The sequence below is a fragment of the Chiloscyllium plagiosum genome, unplaced genomic scaffold (genome assembly GCF_037043375.1).
Source record: "Chiloscyllium plagiosum isolate Xiang-an unplaced genomic scaffold, Cpla_swu_hap1 HiC_scaffold_11, whole genome shotgun sequence".
Taxonomy (NCBI): domain Eukaryota; kingdom Metazoa; phylum Chordata; class Chondrichthyes; order Orectolobiformes; family Hemiscylliidae; genus Chiloscyllium; species Chiloscyllium plagiosum.
Genome location: NW_028270149.1, coordinates 33425124 through 33449551, shown reverse-complemented (window position 1 = coordinate 33449551; position 24428 = coordinate 33425124). Strand labels below are relative to the sequence as shown.

At 38.2% G+C, this 24428-nt stretch overlaps 1 protein-coding gene across 7 annotated transcripts in view; it reads right to left on the bottom strand.

Annotated features, from left to right (window-relative positions):
- The window catches only part of LOC122557318 (glutamate receptor 3), a 342247-nt gene that overhangs the window by 15383 nt on the left and 302436 nt on the right, over positions 1–24428 (bottom strand). For 4 of the 7 annotated variants that reach the window (XR_015758634.1, XM_043704894.2, XM_043704898.2 and 1 more), the window contains exons 13-14: positions 10449–10696; positions 9807–9921 (exon numbers count right to left, since the gene is read on the bottom strand). Coding sequence is in view for 6 of the 7 variants with exons in the window: in XM_043704894.2 (XP_043560829.2) it covers positions 9807–9921; positions 10449–10696 (363 nt within the window). In the remaining variant the exon portion in view is untranslated. The remainder of the gene's footprint in view (positions 1–9806; positions 9922–10448; positions 10697–24428) is intronic. The other 3 variants (XM_043704895.2, XM_043704897.2, XM_087991967.1) reach the window with 1 other exon arrangement.

Below are 24428 nucleotides of genomic sequence, written 5' to 3'. Positions count from 1 at the left end.
CATGTCCCTCTAAACCCTTCCTATTCAAATACCCATCCAGATGCCTTTTAAATGTTGCAATTGTACCAGCCTCCACAACTTCCTCTGTCAGCTCATTCCATACACGCACCACCCTCTGCATGAAAACGTTGCCCCTGAGGTCTCTTTTATATCTTTCCCCTCTCAACCTAAACCTATGTCCTCCAGTTCTGGACACCCCCACCCAGGGAAAAGATTTTCTTTATTTATCCTATCCATGCCCCTCATGATTTTATAAACCTCTATAAGGTCACCCCTCAACCTCCGATGCTCCAGGGAAAACAGCCCCAGCCTATTCAACCTCCACCCATAGCTCAAATCCTCCAGGCCTGGCAACACCCTTGTAAATCTTTTCTGAACCCTTTCAAGTTTCACAACATCCTTCTGATAGGAAGGATACCAGAAATGCACACAATATTCCAACAGTGGCCAAATCAATGTCCTGTACAGCCGCACATGACCTCCCAACTCCTGTACTCAATACTCTGACCAATAAAGGAAAGCATACCAAATGCCTTCTTCACTACCCTATCTACCTGCATCTCTACTTCAAGGAGCTATGAAGCAGAATAAGGAAGGCAAATGGAAATTTGACATTAATGCTAAATAAATAGAGTACAGAACTGTTGTTGCAACTGTACAAGGCATTAGTGAGTCTGCATCTGGAGTACTGCACATAATTTTGGTCCCCTTACTTGAAGTAGTTGCATTGGAGGCAGTTCAGAGGAAATTCATTACCTTGATTTCAGAGATGAGGTAATTGTTTCATGAAGAGGGATTGTGCATTTCAGGCCTATAGTCTCTGGAGTTTAGAAGAATGGGAGATCTAATTGAAAGATGCTAAAGAGAATTGACAAAGTAGCTGTAGAAAGGATATTTCCTCAGATGGGACAATCTAGAATGAGAGGTCACAGTTTTAGGATCAGGAGTAGTGGATTTAAAACAGAGATGAGGAGAAACTACTTCTCATAAAGAGTCATGAATCTGTGGAATTGCTACCACAGAGTGTGGTAAATGCTGGGACATTTGAATAAATTTAAGGTGAAGCTAGGCTGATTTTTAATTACTTGAAGGGTTATGGACAGCAGGTAGGAAAGTGGAGTTGAGGCAGAAATTAGATCAGCCATAATTGTATCAAATAGTGGAGCTAGTTTGAGGGGCTGAATTATGTCTTCCTGCTAAGACACTAGAAATGGGCAATAAATACTGACCCAATCAGTGACACCTATATCCCGTGAGTGAACAAAATAAGTGAAGACAAATTAAATAATCATTTTTAAAAGGGACTCGGCTAATGTGAGGTGTTATGAAGGAAATGCAGAGGACTGGCTAGCTCTTTCTGAGTAGGTACAGATTCACACAAAGGGTCGTACAAATCTGAAACTCTGTCCAAATAATCGTGGATGCTGGTTCAATCGAAACATATAACTGAATGGTGAAATAGGCTTGGACTCTGTGGCCTCTTCCAATGTTTACGTTTACTCTTCCCTGGCTTGTGATGCATAAGAAAAATGTGATCTACACTGGAGATAGAATTTTCAATTTTCCAATCAGGACAAATTACCAGAAAAGTGAAAAGGCAAAATTTCACTAAAGTTACATAGAACCTTGGCTCAACCTTCTCAGGGTGCAACATAATCTGGTCTCCATTTTATATAAAATATTAGAACTGAAGAAGATACAAAGAAGGGTTACAAGGATGATGCTACAACTGAAATAGTTTCTCTGTCAACAAGGATTGACAATGTAAAGTTTATTTTCTCTAGAAAAGAGAAGGCTTCTCTTGAAAGAATTTGATCAGGTAGGAGTAAAAAAGATGTTTCCACTTTTATGGGAGACAGAAAATAGGGGGCATAAATATAAGTAAGTCGCTAATAAATGTAACAGATAATTAAGGAGAAATACAGAGTAAATAGAATATGGAACTTGCTTCAAGTTAAAGTAGCTGAGGTGACTTGTATTGAAGAAATTAGATTATACTGACAGCATTAAGCGTGCTTGGAGGAGGCTTGAGTGTGGACTTGTTGTGTTAAATGGCTGCTTTCTGAAATATACATTCTATATGCAAGGGAGACAATGGTGTAGTGATATTGTAATTGGACTAGTAGTCTGGAGACTAAGGCAATGCCCTGAGAACCTGGGATACAGAGTCCCAGATAATGTTCTGAAGACCTGGATTTGAATCCTATGACAGGATGGTGGAATTTGAATTCAATAAAAATCTGGAAATAAGAGACAATGAAACCATTGCCAATAGTCAGAAAAACCCAGCTGGTTCACCAATGTCCTTTAGGAAAGGAAACTGCCATCTTTACCTGGTCTGGCCTACACGTGACTCCAGGCCCACAACAATGTGGTTGACTCCTAACTGCCCTCTGGGCAATTAAGGATTGGCAATAAATGCTGGCCTAGGCAGCCATGCCCTTGTTCTGAGAATGTATAAAAAATACAATTTCACCACTGCAGACGGTAGAATGTGAATCGAAAAAATCTGGAATTAAAAGTTTAATGATATCTGTAAAATTATTGTCGATTTTAAAAATTCACCTGTCTTACTAATGTCCTTTAGGGAAGGGAATTTGTCATCCTAACCTGTGCTGGATTACATGCGACAGCAGACCCACAGCAATGTGATTGAATCTTAATTGCTCTCTGAAATGGCCCAGCAAACTATTTAGTTCAATGGTAATTAGGGATGGCCAATAAATGCCGGTCTTGCCAACGATGCCCAATCACATGAAGGAATAAGGAAAAATGTAATTATACACTGACATTATTATCAAAATGTTCCCAGGTAAGTGGATACTTTATTTTCTTCATTGAACAGTTTGTTACTCTTCTACCTCTGCCCTCTTATAGTTCAGCAATGGAATGAGATCTGCTTAAAGCTGTGAACTGCTCTACATAGAGCAATACCCCTTGAGATTAATTATATGTTAGATAGAAATGGGTCACATCTACCCTTTCTTGAAAACTCAAATGGTGCCCAGGGAGATATTATGAGTGAAGCACATTTGATATCTGCTCTCCCTCACTAAAACTGTTTTTAAAGCATTAGTAATGAGCAAACCAACTATCCCCTACTCAGTCAACAACAAGAGTTTTTGTACCTGGTATATTGTCAGATAATTGTTGAAGGATATTTCTTTCAGCACATAATTGTTGAACCCACAATATCAGATCTATTAAGAGAGGTGATACAGGCCAGGCATGATGCAAATAGATTCTATAACATCTGTTATTATTACAGGTATGGCATTTCAGCCTTACCAGAAATGAGAGTTATATCATGAAATCAAACTATATTAGACATGACATTTAGTTTTTGTACATCCATTATTAAATGGAGAGTGTCAAAAGCATATTTGAGGTGAGGCATTCTCAGTCTTTTATTTCTGAGCACCTCAGTTCCCCCTACCCACAAGCACTACCTGGTTACAAAAGCTCCATGGACTTTGATCATGCAAGTATCTTAATTGTATGAAACTAGTTACTCAATGAAATGGATAGATTGATTATTCTGTTTTACTTAAATGGGCCCTTACAGCTAATTCTGGGTACCAGATCGAAGACTGGCAGAGAGAATTAATATCAGGTTAAAGCTGTAAGCCTTTTTCCTTGATTAGTGGAGCGCAGTTACTTTCTGAGTCTAATAATCATGCTGCCCAAGCTGAAGGTTTAAAAAAATTCATTCAAAAGAGAGCTGTGGTTGGATTTCACAATGTCTGGTTTCTATACTTTCTCTTGAGACAGTTGGCAGATCCCTTCAAGCTTTCTTATGGAAAAGGATTTGTTGACCCTTGGTCAAGAAATCCTGTCCTGATTAAAGCACGGGTCAAGTCATGTTTTTAAAATAATGTCAAGGTAAAGTTATGATAAAATACTTGTGGTAAGCTATAGTGATTCTTACAATTAGTAAAGAACAAAAAACTACCATTCATATGGTGACAGAAATAGCATTGGTAACAGCAGAGATCAAGTGAAAAAGTAACAAAAATATGAAATAATGATAGAAAATACTAGAAACAGGGTAGAATTTTAACTTCTTGACCCACTGGTTGCAACGGATTTAGCAACACCATGAAGATTTAACTGCATACATTGTCCGCATCACTCTATTGGCAAGGGTTGATGTGCGGGGTTATTGCAGAAGGGGCCACAGGACCAGGTATGTTTGAATCCAGACCTAGAGGCTTGGGGTTTTGAGTATGGAGAGTCAATCTGAGAGATGGTCTAACTCCTGGCACCAGGGCGAGACCAATTCTGGCAGAGGAGGTCTGATCCCAGATGGATGGAGGCAGCTGTTGATCAGATGATGTGGTGACATGGGTTAATGGGAATTTCAGATGCCTTGTGAGGGAGCAGTGAATGCAGACTACCAGTGGTTTGAATAAGGAGGAGACTGTGAGGTTTGAAAGGTCAGGGGCTAGTATGATTGTAGGGTGCCAGCAAAACTGGTATCCCTGGACCCAGTAGGTAGGCCAACCTCCTCGGTCCAACAGTATTCCCCTTCTTTTTGTTGCTGCATTTCCTGACTGGAAATGCAGCAGCAACTTCAATTTACCATTTAAATTATCAACTCACTTCCTGGAGGAGATTAGTTTTTTAGTACAAGTCCAGCCTCTGTTTAAAGCTGCAGATTGGGGGTATTGAGAACTCTTTAACCTCACATCTGAACCAAAACTATCAGTTTTTTTAAAGGTTAAAATCCCCTACCTTATCTAATCTTTATGTTTTAATTCTAAATTTTGATTCTAAAATTCTAATAAGACTGGACAGAATAAACACAGGGAAGATGTTCCCAATGACTGGGAAGTCCAGAACCGGGGTCACAGCCTCAGGATACAAAGTAGTCGAGTTTGGACTAAGGCAAGGAAAGATGTATTCACTCAGAGAGTAGTGAACCTGTAGAATTCTTGGTTACAGAAAGTCGGTGAAGCTAAAACTTTGAATGCTTTCACGAAAGAGTTGGTTATAATTCTGAGGGCTCAAAAGATACAGAGTGAAAGCATATTAAATGACAGAGCAGGATTGAAGGGCTGAATGGCCTACTCCTCTTCCTATTTTCTACCATCCTCTGCTTCTGTGTTAAGATTAATGTTTTCTTCAGGTATCTTTGTTAGGAAGATCTTCACCTGAAACTTTAACACAACATTTTTTCAGCTAATTGCTGCTTCAGTTGATGTGTGTAACACTTGCCACAGACTACACAAAATGGAACTTCCCATGGAGGCATAGATTATATGACTACTGAAAACCAACCAGTACACTAAATACAACTGCATTTCAGCCAAAATCTGATTTCATGACAAAACAAAAAAAATTGCATGCACTATCATTTATGGTTACAAATTACCCTTGTGACCTAATGTACATGAGACAACAATGAAAATTATCATTCAATAACAGAACTGTGTTACGTCTAGTCAGTTCTATTTCCATCAGTCTCTGTACCTGTATTACTGTATTACATACCTGATTGTACTCTTTGCTACCTTCTCCCCACCCCTACCCCCCTCCCATTTATCTCTCCACCCTGTCTTCAGTCCTGATGAAGGGCTTTTGCCTGAAACGTCAATTTTCCTGCTCCTCGGATGTTGCCCGACCGGCTATGCTTTTTTAGCACTACTCTAATCTGGACTCTGATTTCCAGTATCTGCAGTCCTCACGTTTGCCTACCTGTATTACGTAGTCATTAAATTGTGCAAGTCTCCTAATATTATCTGCTTATTGCTAGAGTGATGCTCCTTCTCTGTGAAGTGTCATTTCCATGGTGACTGCATTTACCATGGTAACTGTTGTATTGTTGGAGAATACTATACAGATGGTGAAATCACATCTTCCCGATCGGTTTCTTGCAGCAAGAACGTAGCTTATTTTTCCCTAGTTGAAACACAGAGTTTGCAGTCATAATGATACATCTAACCAAGGTGACAACAGCTCAACACAAGTCCCAGGTTCCCAGATGAGCTGATCTTTGTTGGGAGTGTTGAAAATTTGTACTCTGACAAACTCTCTCTCCAATACTTAGTTCAAGCAGTACTTGTTAGCTTTATCAAAGTGATACTTGGTTTTCTGTCCTTTTCACCTTGACTTTGAAACTCATGCCTGTTACTGTTTCTGGTTTCAGTAGAAGGAAGAGTAGCTTGGATGCAAATGAAAGCAAAATGCTGCAGATGTTGGAAATCTGAAATAAAAACAACAGGAAGTGCTGGAGAAACTCAGCAGGTCTGGCAGCATCTGTGGAGAGAGAAACAGAGTTAATGTCTTAAGTCAGATATGACTCTTCTTCAGAACTGAAAGAGTTGAAAAATAACATTTTTATGCTGTCGAAAGAGGGGAGGATGAGTGAGTGGGGCTGATGGTGAAGGCGCTCACAGCAAAAGACAAAGGGGTTACTAATGGTGGTGAAGGAATAGATGGAGATGTAAATGGCTGCAAATGAAGATGTGAAAAGGAGAAAGTAGGTCTGCTCTGGTGAGAGTGACATCAACAAGACATGACCGGGGGAGTGTGGGGGTGGGGGGTGGGGAGTGGTGGTTGGAGGGGTGATAATGAAAGAAAAATGGAGAACAGAGGTCATACCCTGAAGTTGTGGAGTTCACATTAAAAATCACACAACACCAGGTTATAGTCCAACAGGTTTAATTGGAAGCACACTATTGAGTCCTAGAAACTGCAATGTCTCTAAGCAGAAAATGATTGTTTGCTCATCTTCCTTCTAATGTGCTTCTTTGGAGAACTGTTTCTGATTCTGGGTGGAAACATTAGCATGGGAGCAAGGGGGTTTATTGAACTGGCAGGCAACAGGAAAGTCAAGGTCATTCCTACCAACAGAGTGGAGGTGTTTCACAAAAAGGTCACCTAGCGTGTGCTTGGTCTCACCAATTTAATTTTGCGAATAGCAAACACAGTCGACTACATTTAAAGAAGTATGAGTGAAATGCTGCTTCACTTGAAAGGTGTGTCTGGGGCCTTGGACCATGATGAGGGAGGAGATGAAAGGACATGTGCTGCTGCTTCTGTAATTACATGGAAAGGTGCTATGAGGGAGTGAGGAAATGTTAGGAATGACAGAGGAATTCACCAGGCTGTCACAGAGGGAATGGTCCTTGCAGAATGGACTGTAAGGTTTGTTTAGTGGTGACATCCTGTTGTAGGTGATGGAAATGACTGGGTATAATCTCTTGAGTACAGTGACTGGTGGGTGGGAAGTGTGAACCATGGGACAATGATAAACGTAAATGGGAACTGAAGAAGACTTGCCTGATTCATCTCCTCTAATTCTGCCTCCTCTGCTTCCCCTCCTTCTCGAACAACAATATGGTTCCCAGGTTCCCACTTTCCATTCCATGCATTCAAAGGATCATCCTCTGCTATTTCTGCCACCTCCAGCACGATAACACCACCAAACACATCTTTCATCTTTATCTTCAGTGCCAGGGACCATTCCCTCTTCTGGACCTCCAGAATTTCTCCAGCATTTTCTGTTTTAAGTTTGGCAATAGTCTGACATCAGTATTTGGGCTGGATTACTTTCTACGACCTCAGTAGACATATTTCTCCACTTGAGGATTTCCTTGTATGAGTCTGTGTTGCATTTGTTCAATTTCGTTATGATCTCTTGGGCGATTTTCATTTCAGCCTCAGTCTTCCTAGTTGACTGGGGATAGTGTAGTGATGGTGTATGTTCTTGAATTTTCTAATCCTTCACGAAACACTTGAATTTTCACTCTTGAAATGAGGGATGTTGTCACTCATCATAACGTCCAGAATGCTGTAAAAACTGAAATGTGCTTTTAGGTATCCCACAATAGATTTTCTAATCAACCTGTTCAGAGTTGTTGTTGCACATCTCTGGACCAATTGGGACTTGAACCACCTAGCCCATAGATAGGGACACTATCACTGCCTTGTGGAAGCACCTCAGGTATTCTACAATCTCAATTGTAGTCATTGACATCAGCTCGTCAATTCTGATTAGTGAGAGCAGTAGTTAATGGTGGTAAGATAATCAGTTCCTGTGAGAGTTTATGCCAAACCTTATCCATGCTCTGTTTGGGATGTTGTACATCATCAATGGCTCTGTAGCACACTTAGCTGAGTATTCATTGCATACATTGCACTGGCTGATGTGGTCCTTAATCTCACTGCTGATGTTTGGCCTTCCTCAGGCAATTCCTTGTCTTGCATGGGTACACTTCAGCATCTGTTTTCTCATCTTCTCAGGGATAAAGAATCTATTTCCTTTACAAGATGCAGACTTCAACTATCCCTTTATTTCTGCATATCCACAATCTAATATAGCAACAGGTATGACCTTGATGCTTTCACGCTGTCCCTTTCACCTCAAAATCCATACATTTTCGACTACATTATGCCTGACATCAGATATTTCAAGTGATGTATGCAATGGCTCTCACACACTGCACACAAAGGCACTTGCAGAGAAGGTTAAGGTGGCATGGCTGTAGCAAGTCAGCCTGTACACGAAGTGCAACTACATTTCTCTAACCAGTGGATAGGTTTGCAGCTCACATGTGTATTTTCTTGGTGCTCATAGCGGCAGCAGAATATCAAAGCTGCACCTTGCCAAAATTTATGTCATTTACAAGGTACCATGAAAGAACTGTAAAAGACACTACATCAGACAAACTAGCAGGAAACTTGCCACCAGGATATAGGTACTGGCCACCAAAAGCCATGACGTACTATCACTAGTTTCTATACATATAAAGAAGGACACCACTTTGACTGGGATAACATACACATCCAAGGACAGGTAAAACAAAGACACACAAGAATTCTTAGAGGCGTGGCACTCTAACCAGAACTACATCAATAAACAAATTAATTTAGATCCTATCTACCTCCCCTTGAAAAAAAGAACCGAAACGTCATCACCCACCTTAAGAAACCAAGACCTATAAATAAAGAGGTAGGACATACCACCAGCGCTTCACCAGAGACTCTCACTGATGAGGTTACCTAGCATGGTGACAAAATGTCTGAAAACAAATCTTTAAGTTCAGCTAGCTAACTTACAGACTTATCATCAACCTGCACTACAGATCCTCTCAAAAATTGCTAGTATGACCTTCATTTTCAGGTTCTTCATATTTGGAAATGCAATTAATGCTTCTTGCTTGTGAATAGCTTGCTCCTCTTGAGTTTGCATCCCTGCACACTAAGCCTTTAGTCCCCAGTGATAGTGAGGATAGTAAAAGTGCCTGGAAATTAATCTGTTAGAATATTTTTGAAAGTCAACAAGTTGAGAATTGAATAAATTTAACTTTTCCGCCATAAATTAGGTCAAGTTAAATTCTGACAGGATAGTATTTTGTCTTGTGCAACTGGACTGACACACAGCAGAAACATTCACTTTTCTATCAGCCTTTAAATGCCGACAAACCTGTAATTTCTCTCCCATTTCAGGCTTTGGCTTTAGTTTCCTTGAGAAGAAGGGCAAAGTTTAAGGCAACTTTTCCATGGACCAATCCATTCTGAAGATAATGTCATTTAAATATATATAAACTTGAATGATCATTTAAATAGAATATTTCATTAAGTACATAATATCATCACAGATGTGTTTTCCCTGAACTTTCCAAGCACTGCAACACTTATTTCAGCTGTCAATCTGGTAAGGATCCCTGTTGCACCAACATCACAACTTAAAGATAATATTGCATACAAATGAATGAGTTCATTTCCTTTCACAAGTATAATAACAGCCTTGCCGATTACTCTGTACTAAGATACCCGCTTGTGGTGACATTGAGGCTGACCTTGGAGTCACCTCCCCCGCTGCCGCACTCTCCTTTGTCGTACCACCATTTGTTTTTCAATTTGTCCAAGAGGCCTTGTTCATTCAGTTTTAATACTGCGAGGTTAACAGCATTTCTTGAAACAATAAAACATATTTGTAAGAAAATGAACAATTGTAGTAAGTGTACGTGAAAGGAGCACAATAGGACAAATTGGCTATTTTCACGGAATGGAGAAACGCTTGCACGGCAAATAAAGTGTTAATATTGGAAGGTGGCATGAGGATCACATTGTTCAAAACTGAAGTGTGCGGGATGGGGATTTGCCTTTAAGAAAAATAAATTAACATATCATGCAATCACACACTCTTCACACGTGACAGCATTAATTTTTACCAGATTAATTGAAAAGTTAAAGAATTATAAACCTAAGACAGCAAGAAACAATTAAAAAGTTAGACAACACATTAACAAAATAGTAAAATGGATGCATTAAATAATTTATCTCTGTATTACCAACCTTACTTAACCCAGGCTTTTAAACAAAGTAAAATTTAAGATACCTTACATTCTTGACAATTAAAAGAGAAAAAAGACTGGAAACATCAGGGTGGGTGGAATACTATAACAACATATAGAATATTGTTACACTATTCCACCCACCTTAATGATGCTCCTTTTGGCGTTGCCACTCCATAGCCTTTCGAATCCAGGTTCCCTCCTACTTTCATGGTGTCACATGGCTTCCTCTGCTCAATGTATTCATTCATTGTTGATTCTAGCAAGAAGGCAAACTTTCCTTTAGATTTTCGAACTTTGGCAACTCCATCAGCTGTTGTTTTGGTAAACACAGATGGTTCAGCAGATTTCATGTAGGACCACATTTTTTCATATACTGCTATTTTTGAGCGCTGGGTGAGAGAGAAAGACATAGAGAGAGAGAGACAAAAATAGTATGATATAATTTGTACCAAATTTCAGTTAAATATTTTCCCCTAAAATAGTAAATTTAGAGGCAGAGATTGATCTATAGTGGTTCCATTAAATGAGTCTTGCATTGCAGTTTTTCAGGATTTCAAATATCTGAAAGAATACAAGATAGCAAATAGTGCAGAAGTGGAGGAAATGTGCATCTTGTATTTGTATAGATTCTGTACTATGACTTTTCAAAGTGCATTTTATATGAGCTTTAAGGTGGTTGGAGGCCTAATTTTCGATGTGAAGATCAGGGAAACATAAATGTCCAAACAGCATTACTAGCTGTGGTCAAAGGATATGCTTTGAAATATACTGATAAATGGATTTTGGAGTTGCAATTCAATGAACATATTGCTTATTAAATTTGGCAAGTAGTTACACAAGAAAACATTCGTAAAGACAGCTTAGGTTTTGAGGATATCCTGTTTATGTTATGACTAAAGCGACCCATGTTGACTGAGAAATAAAATAAGAAGGCCAAAGTACATTGTAAAAGCTCTGGACACAAATGATAAAAATTAATAATCAATATATATTGGGTGCGTAGATCTCAAAGAGCCACAGGGAGAGAGGAGAGAAAAGACATCATGAGCTGACCATGCACTTAGTGTTCTGGGAAGCAATAACTATTCAGTTAGGATAATGAGCATCATCAAGTATAATTTTGTTGCTTAATAAATTGTGCTGGTACAAAGCATCTGCTGCATTAAGCATCTCCCTCTCTAAAATTAACTGTTCCATCTTGAAACCAGTTACAAAGGATAACAAAGTAGACTCATACAATACTATGCAGTGAAAACCTTAATGAACTACATGGTATTGAATGTAAAGATAAGGAGAAGGATGTTTTAAATGGCAGACCTTTGGATGTCCTCATTAGTGAGAATGGCAATGAAAAGCAATCTCACATTGAACACATTGAGTTGAGTTGCTGCTTTGTGATTGTCAATCTAGGTACTAAACTGCCTAAAAATAAAATTGGTTTTCCAAAATGAAGTCAAAGTTCAAGGTTCTGTGGAAACTTATTTTCATCATCATAAATATTCAACCTTCCAATAACTAGTCTAGTCAAATAGGATTTTAGAATTTTCCATTCTCGCATTAAGAAATATTCTTTGATATATTTAAGATTAGTAATCTGGTGTCATTTTATTAATATAGCTGAAAGTGAGTTTAACACAAAAGCCTGAACTTCTGAAATGATGCAGAGGGTTTCCAGATTAGCTAAAGTGACACCAGTGTTTCCATTCCTTCTTTTTTTTTTGCCATTGGGATGGTGATAGTGGTGGGTTAGAGGGTGGTGTATACTTGGTATTCAGGGAGCGGGAAATCGAGGCGGATTGTTCTCCGTACATCCATGGTTTACAGAGGTTACATGTTCAAACAGATTCAATTTTTGTTACTGAGTGTCTAAGAGATGACTTGTGCGCTTTAGCCTTCTCAGGAGAAGTTTTAAAAGGAATTCTTTGAAAAGGTGGAGTACGATACTTTTGTGGAGCCTTTGGGGATGCTTTTGGATAGATCCAGGAACACCTTTGGGAGAAAGGCGAGGTGCTCTTTGGAAGAGTTTAAGTGGGAAAAGTAGACATGATTGTACATAAGAAGTGGATAAATCATTTAGATCTCTCAAACGTTTGGGGTTGTCAAAAGACCTGTAAGGAACGTGTCAAGTTCAATGGAGCTGTCACAATTTAATCTCTTTGCTGTTTTTTTCACATCTATTGAAGAAAACCTGAGAGTTATCATTATAGAATGTGTATTGCATGACTGATTTCACAATTTATCATTATCACAGAAAAGTACCTGTTAGTTCACAATTTGATTGTTAGCTCTAAGTACTAATAAAGTCTTTGAAATGTGGCATTGAATACAGATGTGTATTTCTATAAGATATTAAGGAGTTGAAGGAAGTTAAAAATAATGAATGGAGACTGAACAATGAGTGACATTGGGTGACTTGGATGGAACATGGTGAGTTTGAAGGAATGTTTTGATCTTAAAATAAAGCAGCTGTAATGAAGTTCCAGATTACCAAGGTGGGTTCTTTTTCACAGTCTGCTTCTGCACGCAGCAGCCACGGGATGGGGCACTTTCTCCCAAGTTGATTTTGTATACCTGGGAATTTTCCTGGTACTGTTCCCAACTTGGGAATAAAAGTTCAGGCCACCTTTATAATAATAGCATCTAACCCATCACTTGTGAGATATCCAATTTAAAAGAGTTAGGAATAACATTAAATAAAGTGATACTGAAAATTTTACCAGTTTCATTAGAGTATAGAGTCACTTTCTCATAATTACTTAAGGGTTGAAAACTTTAAAGACATTGGTGCCCTTGCACATTTAAAAAATAAATTTAACTTTAACAGTCTCTTCAAAGGTCTCAGTGGGTACAATTAGTGGAAGTTCATCATTGGGATAGATTTGTTTTGGTGGGTGATCAGTTCTGTGGGTAAGGCCAATTTTTGTCAAAGTTGTTAAAATTTACACAAGAGATTATAGTAGATAAATTTACTGTGATCATAATTACTGCTTGAATTTCGATAATTTTTGTGTAAGGTGTTCTGATTTGGGCAACGTATTCTAACAAAAACACACATGTACACAAAAACACACATAGATTCTGGACTCAATAATCTATACAAGACAATAAGATACAGGAGTAGAATTAAACCATTTCACCCATTGGGTCTGCTCCACCATCCGATCATGTCTGATGTGGTGTCTCAACTCCAATTTTCTGCCTTCTTCTCGTTATCTTTGATCCCCTTACTAATCAGGAACCTATCTACCTTAAATATGTTGAATGAGTTGCCCTCCACAGCCTTCTGCAGCAATGAGTTTAACAGATTCATGACCCTCTGGCTGACGAAGGTCCTACTCATCTCAAGTCTTCACTCCATCCAACCCTCTCAGTATTCTGTAAGTTTCAATCAGAGGACACCCCCCCCCTTCCTTTCAAATTCCACTGCATACAGACCCAGAGTCCTCAACACTTCCTCATATGATAAAGCCTTCCTCTCTGAGATCATTCTAAATAAACCTCCTCTGCACCCCCTCCAAGGCCAGCACATTCTTCCTTAGATATGGGGCCCAAAATTGCTCAAAATATTCCAAATGTAGTCTGACCAGAGAATTATACAGCCTCAGCAGTACATCTTGCTCCTGTACTCTAGTCCTCTCAAAATGAACACTAACATTGCATGTGCCTTCCTAACTGCCAACTGAACCTGCATGTGTTAACCATGAATACTGAAACTAGGACTCAAATTCCTTTGTGGTTATGATTTTGAAGCCTTTCCCCATTTAGAAAAAACTATCTTTATCTCTATTCTTCCTACCAAAGTGCATTAACCTCACACTTACCACATTGTATTCTATGTGCCACTTCTTTGCTCACTCTCCTAGCCCAATCAAGTCCGAGTGCAGCCTCCCACTTTCTCAACAGTGTCTACCACATCACCTATCATTGTATCATGGGTCAGGACCTTTGACATTCATAAGTTCTAGATGAGGTGAAGGCAGCCGAACCCCAGTGAATCCTGTAGGACAGATGAACCATTCTCCAAATGTCAGCTTATCACTTTTTGAATTAATTCAAGTAGTCATTTTTTTCATCTAACCAAATTTCATGATATAACTCAGAACTTTTTCTGCCTTTTCTTGTGTCACCTTCCAAGTAAAACTGCACTTCATCAGTATAAAGCTGACAAATGATAGGTCAGCATAAGCTTGTTACAACTATGCTAATCTGTGCGACAATTGTGTTAGTCAGAGACTCCAGAATAGCTATTCAATAATGACATGAAGATTAAAAAATATGCATCAGTCATGATACCTGTTATGAATGTAGCTTGGTAGATACATCATCCACAACATCGGGGAAGCTAAAAAGAAAGCTTTGATAATTGCCTTATCTATGGGCACTACCAGAAGAAGACACCACTGTATAAATTAGACATAAATTCCATTTTAGCACCAGACTGAGGGAATGCTGCATTTTCAGAGTGCTGATTTAGGCATAATGTCAATCCCATATCTGCTTTCTATGTTGTTTTAAGTGGAGGTCAGAGAATCCATGACATCACTTGGAAGAACAAACAGCTGAAACATTCAAGCAGCAGCAAGAATGAAAACATTATGCTAACCTTGAAGTCAATCCTGAAGTAGCACTGCCCTGCTTGTGTAGGCGGACAGTGGGTTTGGGCTAGTTGGGTCAAGTTTTGAGGAGTAGGGGAGTCAGGTAGAGCCAGGATAGTCAAGGGTTTGGCAAGGGTCCACTTAGTAAGGCTTGTCAGATGCAAAAGCAGAAGTTGCTGGAAAAGCTCAACAGGTGGGGTAGTATCTGTGAAGAGAAATCAGAGTTAATTTTTTGGGTCAAGTGACCCACTTATTCCGAGGAAGGGTCACCAGAACCAAAATGTTAACTCTGATTTCTGCTTGCAGATGCTACCATACCTTCAGTCTTTTCCAGCAACTTCTACTTTGCTTCTGCTTTACAGCATCCACAGTTCTTTTGGTTTTATTTAGACTTGTCAGGTGGTTGAGCGATTGTAGTTGTTGGATTGGATTAAAGGGAGGGCTGATTGAGGCGGGTTGAATAAATTCGGGTTATAGTAGTAGTCCAGTTGGGTCAGCGGGATAGAGGGTTAGATTGGGGACATAGTTAGGATTAGTCAGGGAAGGTAATCAGTTCAGGTTGGGTCTGTGATATGGTTGGGATGGGTGGTAAATCAAGTGATCAGTGATGGGTCAACTGCTGGGGGGTGGGGGGCACTGATAAGACATGGCTGGTCATGTAGTCAGGTTGGGTGGTAATTGGGATTAGGATTTCATTGAGGCATTACCAGGTGTGATTGAGGGGTCAACGGTGTAATTACTTAGATATTAGACATGGATTTAATTTGTCTAAAGTTTCCTGGAGAACTATTTAGAAAATGCTGCAGAACTTTCCAATGTCTCAGATCCAAGCTTTGGTGAGCTGAAGAATTGCCTCTCGGAAGTTTAAACTTTCTGGGCAATCCCATGTAGCTCCATGCACCAGGATATCTACAAGGCCCCAAATATGCATCTTCAGTCATACGCTTGGTCTTTGATGATCCCAAAACAGGAAGACTTCAGCCAAAGATTTTTCCTGTCCAACATTCCTCCTCAATTAATTTTACCAAAAACAAATTATCCATTGATTGGTGTGGCATCATATAATGAATAAATGGTTGTTTTTTTGTTTCATTACAAGTTCATGACAAAACAATTATGTTAATTCAGCGTGCTTTGAAACACTTCTGGTACTCCATACAACTGTAAGTTTTTCTTCTTTCCTATCTCTCCTTTTCCTCTGGTTGCTACACCATGCCATAGTCAACTAACTCATATGAAGTAACCCCCTTAAGCAAACCTGCAGGATTCCTCAAGGCTTTCCTGAAATTTTGATGTATTTATGCGGAGTCACAATAATGTGCTGTCATATATTGGCTCTCAAGTCAAACAATATAACGATTTTAAAATTGCCATCCTTGCTTCAAATCACTCCATTGCTTTGCTCCTTCCTATTCTTGTAATCTCCTCTAGCCCCATGACCCTCTAAGATACCTGCACTGTTCTAATTCTGGTCTCACAAGCATCAATAATTGTAACCACTCCACCATAGGAGGCAGTGGCTTCAGTTGTCTGGGCCCTCAGTTATGAAATTCCTTTCTGACATATCTCTACCTTGCAATCCTTTTAACACACAGTGCCTCTGTGACCACATTTTTGGCGATGTACATAACCTGTTTTGCAGCTTATTGTCTAAAGCAGTAAAGTCTGATTGTGTTACAGACAGCAGGAAAAATAATTCCAATGTTTTCAAGCCCTTTTTGATATTTCTCAAGTGCAACTTTTTGATTTTCAGGGGCTACATTTTCATGAACTCCTTCATTCAGTGAGATTCAATCATGACGTAATATTTTTTCTGATTTTGTGTTCATGCTTGGACTCATGGAAGCAGAAGACTTTATCAATAGTACGAATCAATGTCCTTATTAATTGTGTACTGCCATTAAATGTAAAGACAAAATACAAAGGGTAAACTTATATTTATGAGTCACCAGATTTTAAATTGGTACCAGATGACAGCCGTAAGTTAGCAACAACATTTTTTACCAATTACTGACAATATATTCCATAAAAAGCACAGTTAATTTGGAAATAATTCATTAAATTACTTCAGATTTTCCTAGCTCAAAAAGTTTAAAGACTCCATTTGGTGGCCTCTTCCCCCCACTCACTTCTCCTTTCCCCCTTGGATACCACTGGCTACTTCTCATTATCCCCCCACCTTTTGCAACCACTCATTGCTCCCCTGCACTTGCATCTCAGAAAGCATCAAACAAAATTTGTTTGTAACTAACATTTGGTGTTTGATCCAACCCTAGGAGTTTAACAAAGAGTGCAACCAAATTGCTCATCTGGTCATGATGCTCATATTATCTGATGTTGTCTTCTATCTTTTATTAATTGTAAATTCTTGTTTGCCTACAAATTTACAGATTTAATTAAATCAATACGCAAAGGAATAGTCTTTGTCCCTATGATCTGATTCACTAATCACCAGGCTTTTTTTCTAATTTAAGCTTTCACTTTTTTCTCAGTCAGTTCTTCCTGTTTCTAATATTTCTCAATGGGGCTCCAAACTACTTTTCATGGAGATGAACTTGTTTAAAACTTTAACCTTAACAGCCAAGCAATTTATACTTGAAGCTGTACAAGCAATTTGTTGGTAATTAGTACATTATTTAATAAATATTATACAAAATGTATTTTGCAATTTATTACAAAACATTGAATATCTGCAAACAAGAAAACCTTTGCCAAATGAAGGTGGTGCTATACTAAAGCTTAATATAATATACATCATTCTCTATTTTCTATTATGGAAATCATGTTTCTTTGGCTGGCTGTGAAATTCGGAATTCTGGCTGTGAAGTGGGAAGCTGTCAAAAAAATTAAATCTGATCAAACGGCCACACTCGTATACAGGCGCATATATACTGCATTCAGATCAGTGATACACCGTAACCATTTCCCCTCTCTCAATCTACCATCTCCTTTGGGGAACACAGAAGTAACATGATCTAATAACATTATTAGAGAACACCGAACTCAACATTTTGTGAAGAGTGAACCTTAGATCTTCCTCATAGAATCCCTATGGTGTGGGTACAGGCCATTCAGCCCAACAGGCCCACACTGACCCTTTGAAGGGTATGTCACCCAAACCCATTCCTCTACATTCACCCCTGACTAATGCACCTAACCTACACATCCCTGAACACTATAGGCAATTTAGCATGGCCAATTCACCTAACATGCACATCTTTGGACTGTGGGAGGAAATTGGAGCACCCGGAGGAAACCCATGCAGACACTGGGAGAATGTGTAAACTTCACACAGACAGTAACACGGGGCTGGAATCGAACCCGGGTCCATAGCTCTGTGGGACAACAGTGCTAACCACTGAGCCACTGTGCCATCCCTATTCTGTATGCTTGACTAATAGCTTAATGAGAATTAATGAGTTGATTTATTTTGAAAATCTTCACTATTACACACATCATTCTCTACTTTCTATGGGGAATCATGTTACTTTGGCTGGCAACTCTTCGAAAGAGCTCGGGACAAGACATTCTGAATTCTGGCTGTAAAGTGGGAAGCCATCAAAAGAATTAAATCTGATCAAACATCCACATATGTATACTGCCGCATATATACTGCATTAGAATCAGTGATACACCATAACCATTTCCCCTCTCTCAATCTAGGAAACATATGGTCATTACAGCACTTGTACTTTCACTCTGCCCGACAACATTAAATTCAACACAAAGTGAAATCATGCGTGATTTTGTATCTCTAACTACTGACCACTTTGGGTGAGTTATTTTTAAACTCTTGTAACTAGTTTAGTATTGGATTGTGCATAAAGTTATAATAATAGAATACTGATCATATTTGTGGTGTTTTTATGAACTGACAGGTGTGGAAATATCCGGCTTAATTTTTAAATATAAATTTTGTAATCTGAATGAAGTCATAGAATGGATGAACTAGTTCTTTCAACTGACTTACTTTTGCCATTATTTCAAGAGGTATTGAAGAATGTTTTAATTGACACAGCTTTTCACTCTAATAATGAACATAATTCTTCCTCCTTTTTGAACACTGGATTAATGCTCTTCAATTAGCTGCTTCTTAATACAATTAATGCTTTTATTGGAAAGTGTTATTAAAAATCTCTCATACAGCAGCAATATTTGAAGTTTCTCTTACTATTGTGTTAAAATTAGAGAAGATAAAAAATTTACCTCATATTAACTGGCTTTCACTTCAACTACTATTGAGATTACATCAAAGGATAAGGTTTCTGAAGGCTGCTGCTAATTATATTCTGCAGTGTCTTTTATCGTCATATTATTTCACAGCTTTGTTGGTACATTCTACTGATACCTTCATTGCAATCTGGTCAAATGTTTAAGTTGACTCCCTGACATTGAAGCAATTTAGAAAAGCCCAGGCTAATGCTCTGGGGCAAACTCTCTGATGGATGTATGCAACTGTCATCCCTAGCACAATGTGAAGTTTGAAACAATACTTTTATATCTTAAAACTGTTTATAAGCAGTCTACTAAATAGGCCACTGTGAATCAAATGACCTTTAAGCTAACCTGTGTTTCAAGGAAATATCTAATTAAGAATAGGCATTTGAAACCATCCAAGCGGTTCACATATCCCTTTGATTGAGGTTGAATCAACAGAAAATGGTAATAGATTTCCAGCTGGTTTGAAGCTCTGTTTCACCCTAGTGAACATCAAAACTCAACATGTGTAAGATAGATGAGAATGGATCCTAGTAACCTTCAGTGCATTATGATATTTCCCCCCATCCAAATCAAACTGGATGAATCAACAAGAGGGTCTTTAGCCACAATAATTGGATTAAACAACAACACGGAATGCTGGAAATGGTTGTGTAAGAAAACATGGATCTTGGAGCAACCTTGGAGCTGCAATTTACTGGATAAAAATGCCAGAGAGTGGGTGGTGTTAGAACATTCTGGAAAAAGACTATAACACTGCAGTCTAGAAATAGACTCTCTAGAAGAAATACAGAGAGAGCTCAAGGACTCAAACACATGAAGAAGATAGCTTAGTTATTAACTAATGAAGCTATAAGTCAGAGCCTGGTACATCCATGATTACCACGTATCACAGTATTTAGTACACATATATAATAAATTGTGTTACTTTAACATCTAAGGCTGAAGACAGTTTTTGATTTTGCCTTCTCCTTGATCAGTCTGTACCCAATCGAACTACACAATGAAAGAGAATTCAAGTATTAATTTTCCCATTGTTTGGAGAAAGTAATTTTGACTTGCAAAAATCACATCAGCTAGAAGCCTGATATGATTGCTTGCTTATAAAATCAGTAAAAAGCTGTTTTCCACTAAAAACCATTAAATTACTTGCAGGCCATCAAGCTACCAAGGTGGGGAACCTCTGAAAGACAGAAGGAATCTCCCATCCTCTTCCAAGTTTAAATTTCCCTTTGAACCAACTGCCTAAAAAGTCAACCATAAGAAATTTCACAGTCCAAGACCCCTACCTCAACTTTAAAGCTTCAGCATCATATAAGAAATGATAGGCCTGCTATGAAAATGCCTGAGATAATTATAAGCTGCAACATTATGCCTTCCCTTCAGCTGTAACTAATTTTTATATATGTGTGAGTGTATGTAGATGAATGAATGAAATATCACAATATCTTCCTGGTAATTGTGAGAGAAATAAATAATAACTTTTCTTATAAATTTCACAAAACGCTTGCTGCTGAAAATGTGAACTGTAAGATTAAGAAAACACACCCCCTTTAGATACAGTTCTACTGGTCATGGGTGGTCAAAAAAATCACCTAAATTCTGCCAATAACATAACTTTGACAAATTACGTGGTTACAAGTCAAATTCTTTTAACTTAATTTAAGCTGTGCAATCTCGCCATCCAAATCTGGTAGAGGTCCAAATATTCAACGTAAAATAAACTTTCAAAATACATTAGGGATCAATAGGGTGAAACATTCTAGATATTGGGCAAATGAAATGTTATCATATGAATTTTCATCAGGATGGTGCTTTGAAATCCAAAGTTTGCTTATGGCTTGATGCAAGTAAACTGAAAACAAATTGTATTACATTTCAGATTAGTTGGCAGCGATTCCTTATTAGCCTGTTAAAGTCACAAGCACAATCCTGTTCCATTGAAACAAAGTTGGAGAATGAGTTATATAATTTCTCCAATAAATAGAATGCAAATCTTCTGCTTACCACCTACTGCAGTACCTCTTAGCTAAATGGTTTGTATTTTAAGATACTTCATCAACACAACAGCTAAACCTGTTAATTGAACAGATACATTCTAGCTGTCAGAAAAAAACTTCCCTAGAATTTCACAAGAGTTCTGCAAAATTGATTTTCTTCAGAATTTTTTGGATTAGTGTTATAAAACAGGATTAGTAAATGTATTATGCATTTTAAGCCTTTTTTTTAGCTTGGCATGCAGGTTACTTTGAAAGTATAATACAAGCAATGACCTCAACTTCTGGAAGGTTCAGATATTTCATGTTGTCTCCCAACAGGACATATATGATGTTAATTCTGGATGCTTAAAAAGCACTTGGCTAAACTCCTTTACATTATTGGATGCCTCTAGCAGTGGGAATTCAGCAAAAGTAGTCTTATATTTGGTAAAGTCCCCACCAACATTACCATCTTATATTGTGTGGCTGAATAACATTTTCAGATGACTACTCCTGGCACCATTGTAATATGTCATAGTTGGGTGCCTGAATCAGTTGGAATGGTTTAGTTAGACTGATTGCCATTTTGGTATTCATCTAAGCTACTAATATCATATGGGGAAATATGCCCACACAAAGATTTCAACAGAAGATCTTGATAAACAGCAAAGGCTTACTATATAGTACTTACTAGCTAATCACATTATATTTAGGTTACATGATTGTCTCTTGTGAGACTGGAGACTCAACTGAAAAGCGCAAATGCTACTATTGAAGCAATCTGGTACACAAGATTATACTAGAATACTGGTAAAATCCTCCCAGAAACAATCAAATATATCCAAACAGGCACAGCTTATCTCATGATGTCAGTTAACCCTTTTAAAGTATTAACTGCCTTATACAACAAGCACCACTAATGAAAAAGCATCTAAATAAAATGGCAATCTATACAAATTCACTGTATTCCTTTACATTATAATCACTCAAGAATAAAAATATGAAGACTGTGAATACTATTATTACATTTTTTTTAAAAGATCCCAAAATCTCCTAAAATGGTTCCAGTTCATTTGTATACATAACTTGTGAACAATTTTGTTATTTTACAGAATTAGATAGAAATAGCACAGAATCAGACCATTCAACACATTGAATCTCTGTCAGTGTTTATACTCTATATACCCCTTCTTCCATTCTAATTGGCTATTTCTATGCTGTCCATATCCTTCTATTATTTTGCCCCTCAACAATTCTTTTAAGTGCATCTGGACCGAGATACTTCCGTATTCAACCATTGCGGTAACACTGCACAGCAGCTCCACGATAGACAAAGGTACATGGAATAAATAGTCACTTGCTAACATATGCAGTAATCAACAATGTAGTTAGTGCTGACTGCAGGTGGGAAATAATGAAAATTAATAGGAGGGACAAAGATAGCATCCTGCCAGCATAACATTCAATAGTCATGCATTAATAGCTCATCATGATCCCTCAGGACCAATCCAGTGATCCCTCAATGAAACCTTCTGGTCTCTGACTGCATACAATGCTTCATAATGTGGAGATTTTGAGTCAGACTAAACTTTATTTCTTTGTGCAATAATGTCAAATGGAAGGTAGTTTTATTAAGGCTGATTCTCTGTCATAAGAAATTAAACATTTATTTTCTTTGAGGCATGGGTGATGCTCCCCATCTCCATTCACTGTTAGAGCATTGATAACAACAAAATATTGTGGGACTGTTGTTAGGTGTGGACCTGAACTGGATAGTGCATCAGGCACTTTCTCCAGAAGGATATTTTGCATGAATTATATTTTTAACAACAATCAAACAAGCTTTATGGTAATTTATTTTCTGGTGCAAAGTTAAAAATCAGGAGATTATTCAATTCAGTTTCACAACTTGTCAATGTGAAATACTAACTTAAGACCTCTTCCTTCTTAAACAGTCTCTTGGGATCCAGGATAATTGTCTTCTGTTCCTGTTTGTGGGTCCTGAAGTGACTAAATAGTCTGAATCAGAATCTGCAAACCCTGCTACAGGTGAGGTAGGTGGCAGTTGCTGAAGCAGGTGAGTGGGATGCTTGAGTTTTCACACAATTCTTCTGCCCTTTGTGCTTGGCCTCCAACTGGTCCTCTCAGAGTTGCTCAAAATGGTTGGCACTTTTGTAAATACTTTGGTCTAAAGGTTCCCAATAGGTAGAATGTTGCATTTGTTTCAGGGAGGCTTTGAGGTTCTCCTTGAAGCGCTTGCTCTGCCCTCCTGGTAACTGCTTTCTAATTAAGCTAAGAATAGAGACCTTGTTTTGGAAGTCTTATGTCAAGCAAGCAGATGATGTGATCTACCCACCTCAGTTGACCAACTACAGCCAGTGCCTTGGTGCTGTGGACATTGGCCTGAGAATGGAGGTTGATATTGGAATGTCTATCCTCCAGCAAATCCCACTGGCCTAATATCATTACTACAACAAAGTAGGAAGTATTATTGGTAACAAATTAAAATCACAAAAGAATTGATTGCATTGTTGAGATATCTTTAATGCATTAAGTTTAATGAGTTGTTTATTTAAACTGTACTCTGTCCTTCCCTGTTATACTTAGAAGTTACAATGTAGAAATGGGCAATCTTATCAAATTGTTCCATGTTTATGGTCAGAGCTTTTCCCACCCTCCCTTAGCTCAGCCCAGCCTGACTGCAAAACCTTCAAATATATAGATCTTGGACATCGTGTGATTTCATAATATAATGGTGGCCTGGCACATCAAAATATAGTGAGATACAAATATTATAAATTCCATTCCTGGTTTCAATGCTGGAATTTACATTTCCTTTGTATTTCGTTGCACTTTTATCCCTTGGTATTCAAGAATCCATTGATGCTAGATTCTTTCTGAATGCACTTCACTGACTGCAAATTAGTGTATAGCTGAGTTGTAACAGTTGAAACAACCAATAGTGCGGATCCATGGATAAATAGCAAGCTTTGTATCAAGTTTCAATATTGTGAATGCCAATATTCATTTCAGAAAGCAACCTTCAGATTGTCCGCACACTTCACTGCACCACTCCTGCTTATATAATATGCTATTTGGCTGCTGTCCAAATGGAACATTATAATGAGGTTGGCCTGTGTAAGTTTTGCAAATGGAAATATGTCTCCAAAGATCTCGAGTCTTGCGAATGTGAAGGTAAATTTTGTCATTGTGAGGATTTATTTCAACCTTTACAATGTTAAACAGTAACTTGGTACCACTGCAAAGATGAAAATCTGGTTACAAATCTCATTGCAACGAGTTTTGTTATGTATCATTTATTTGAGTCA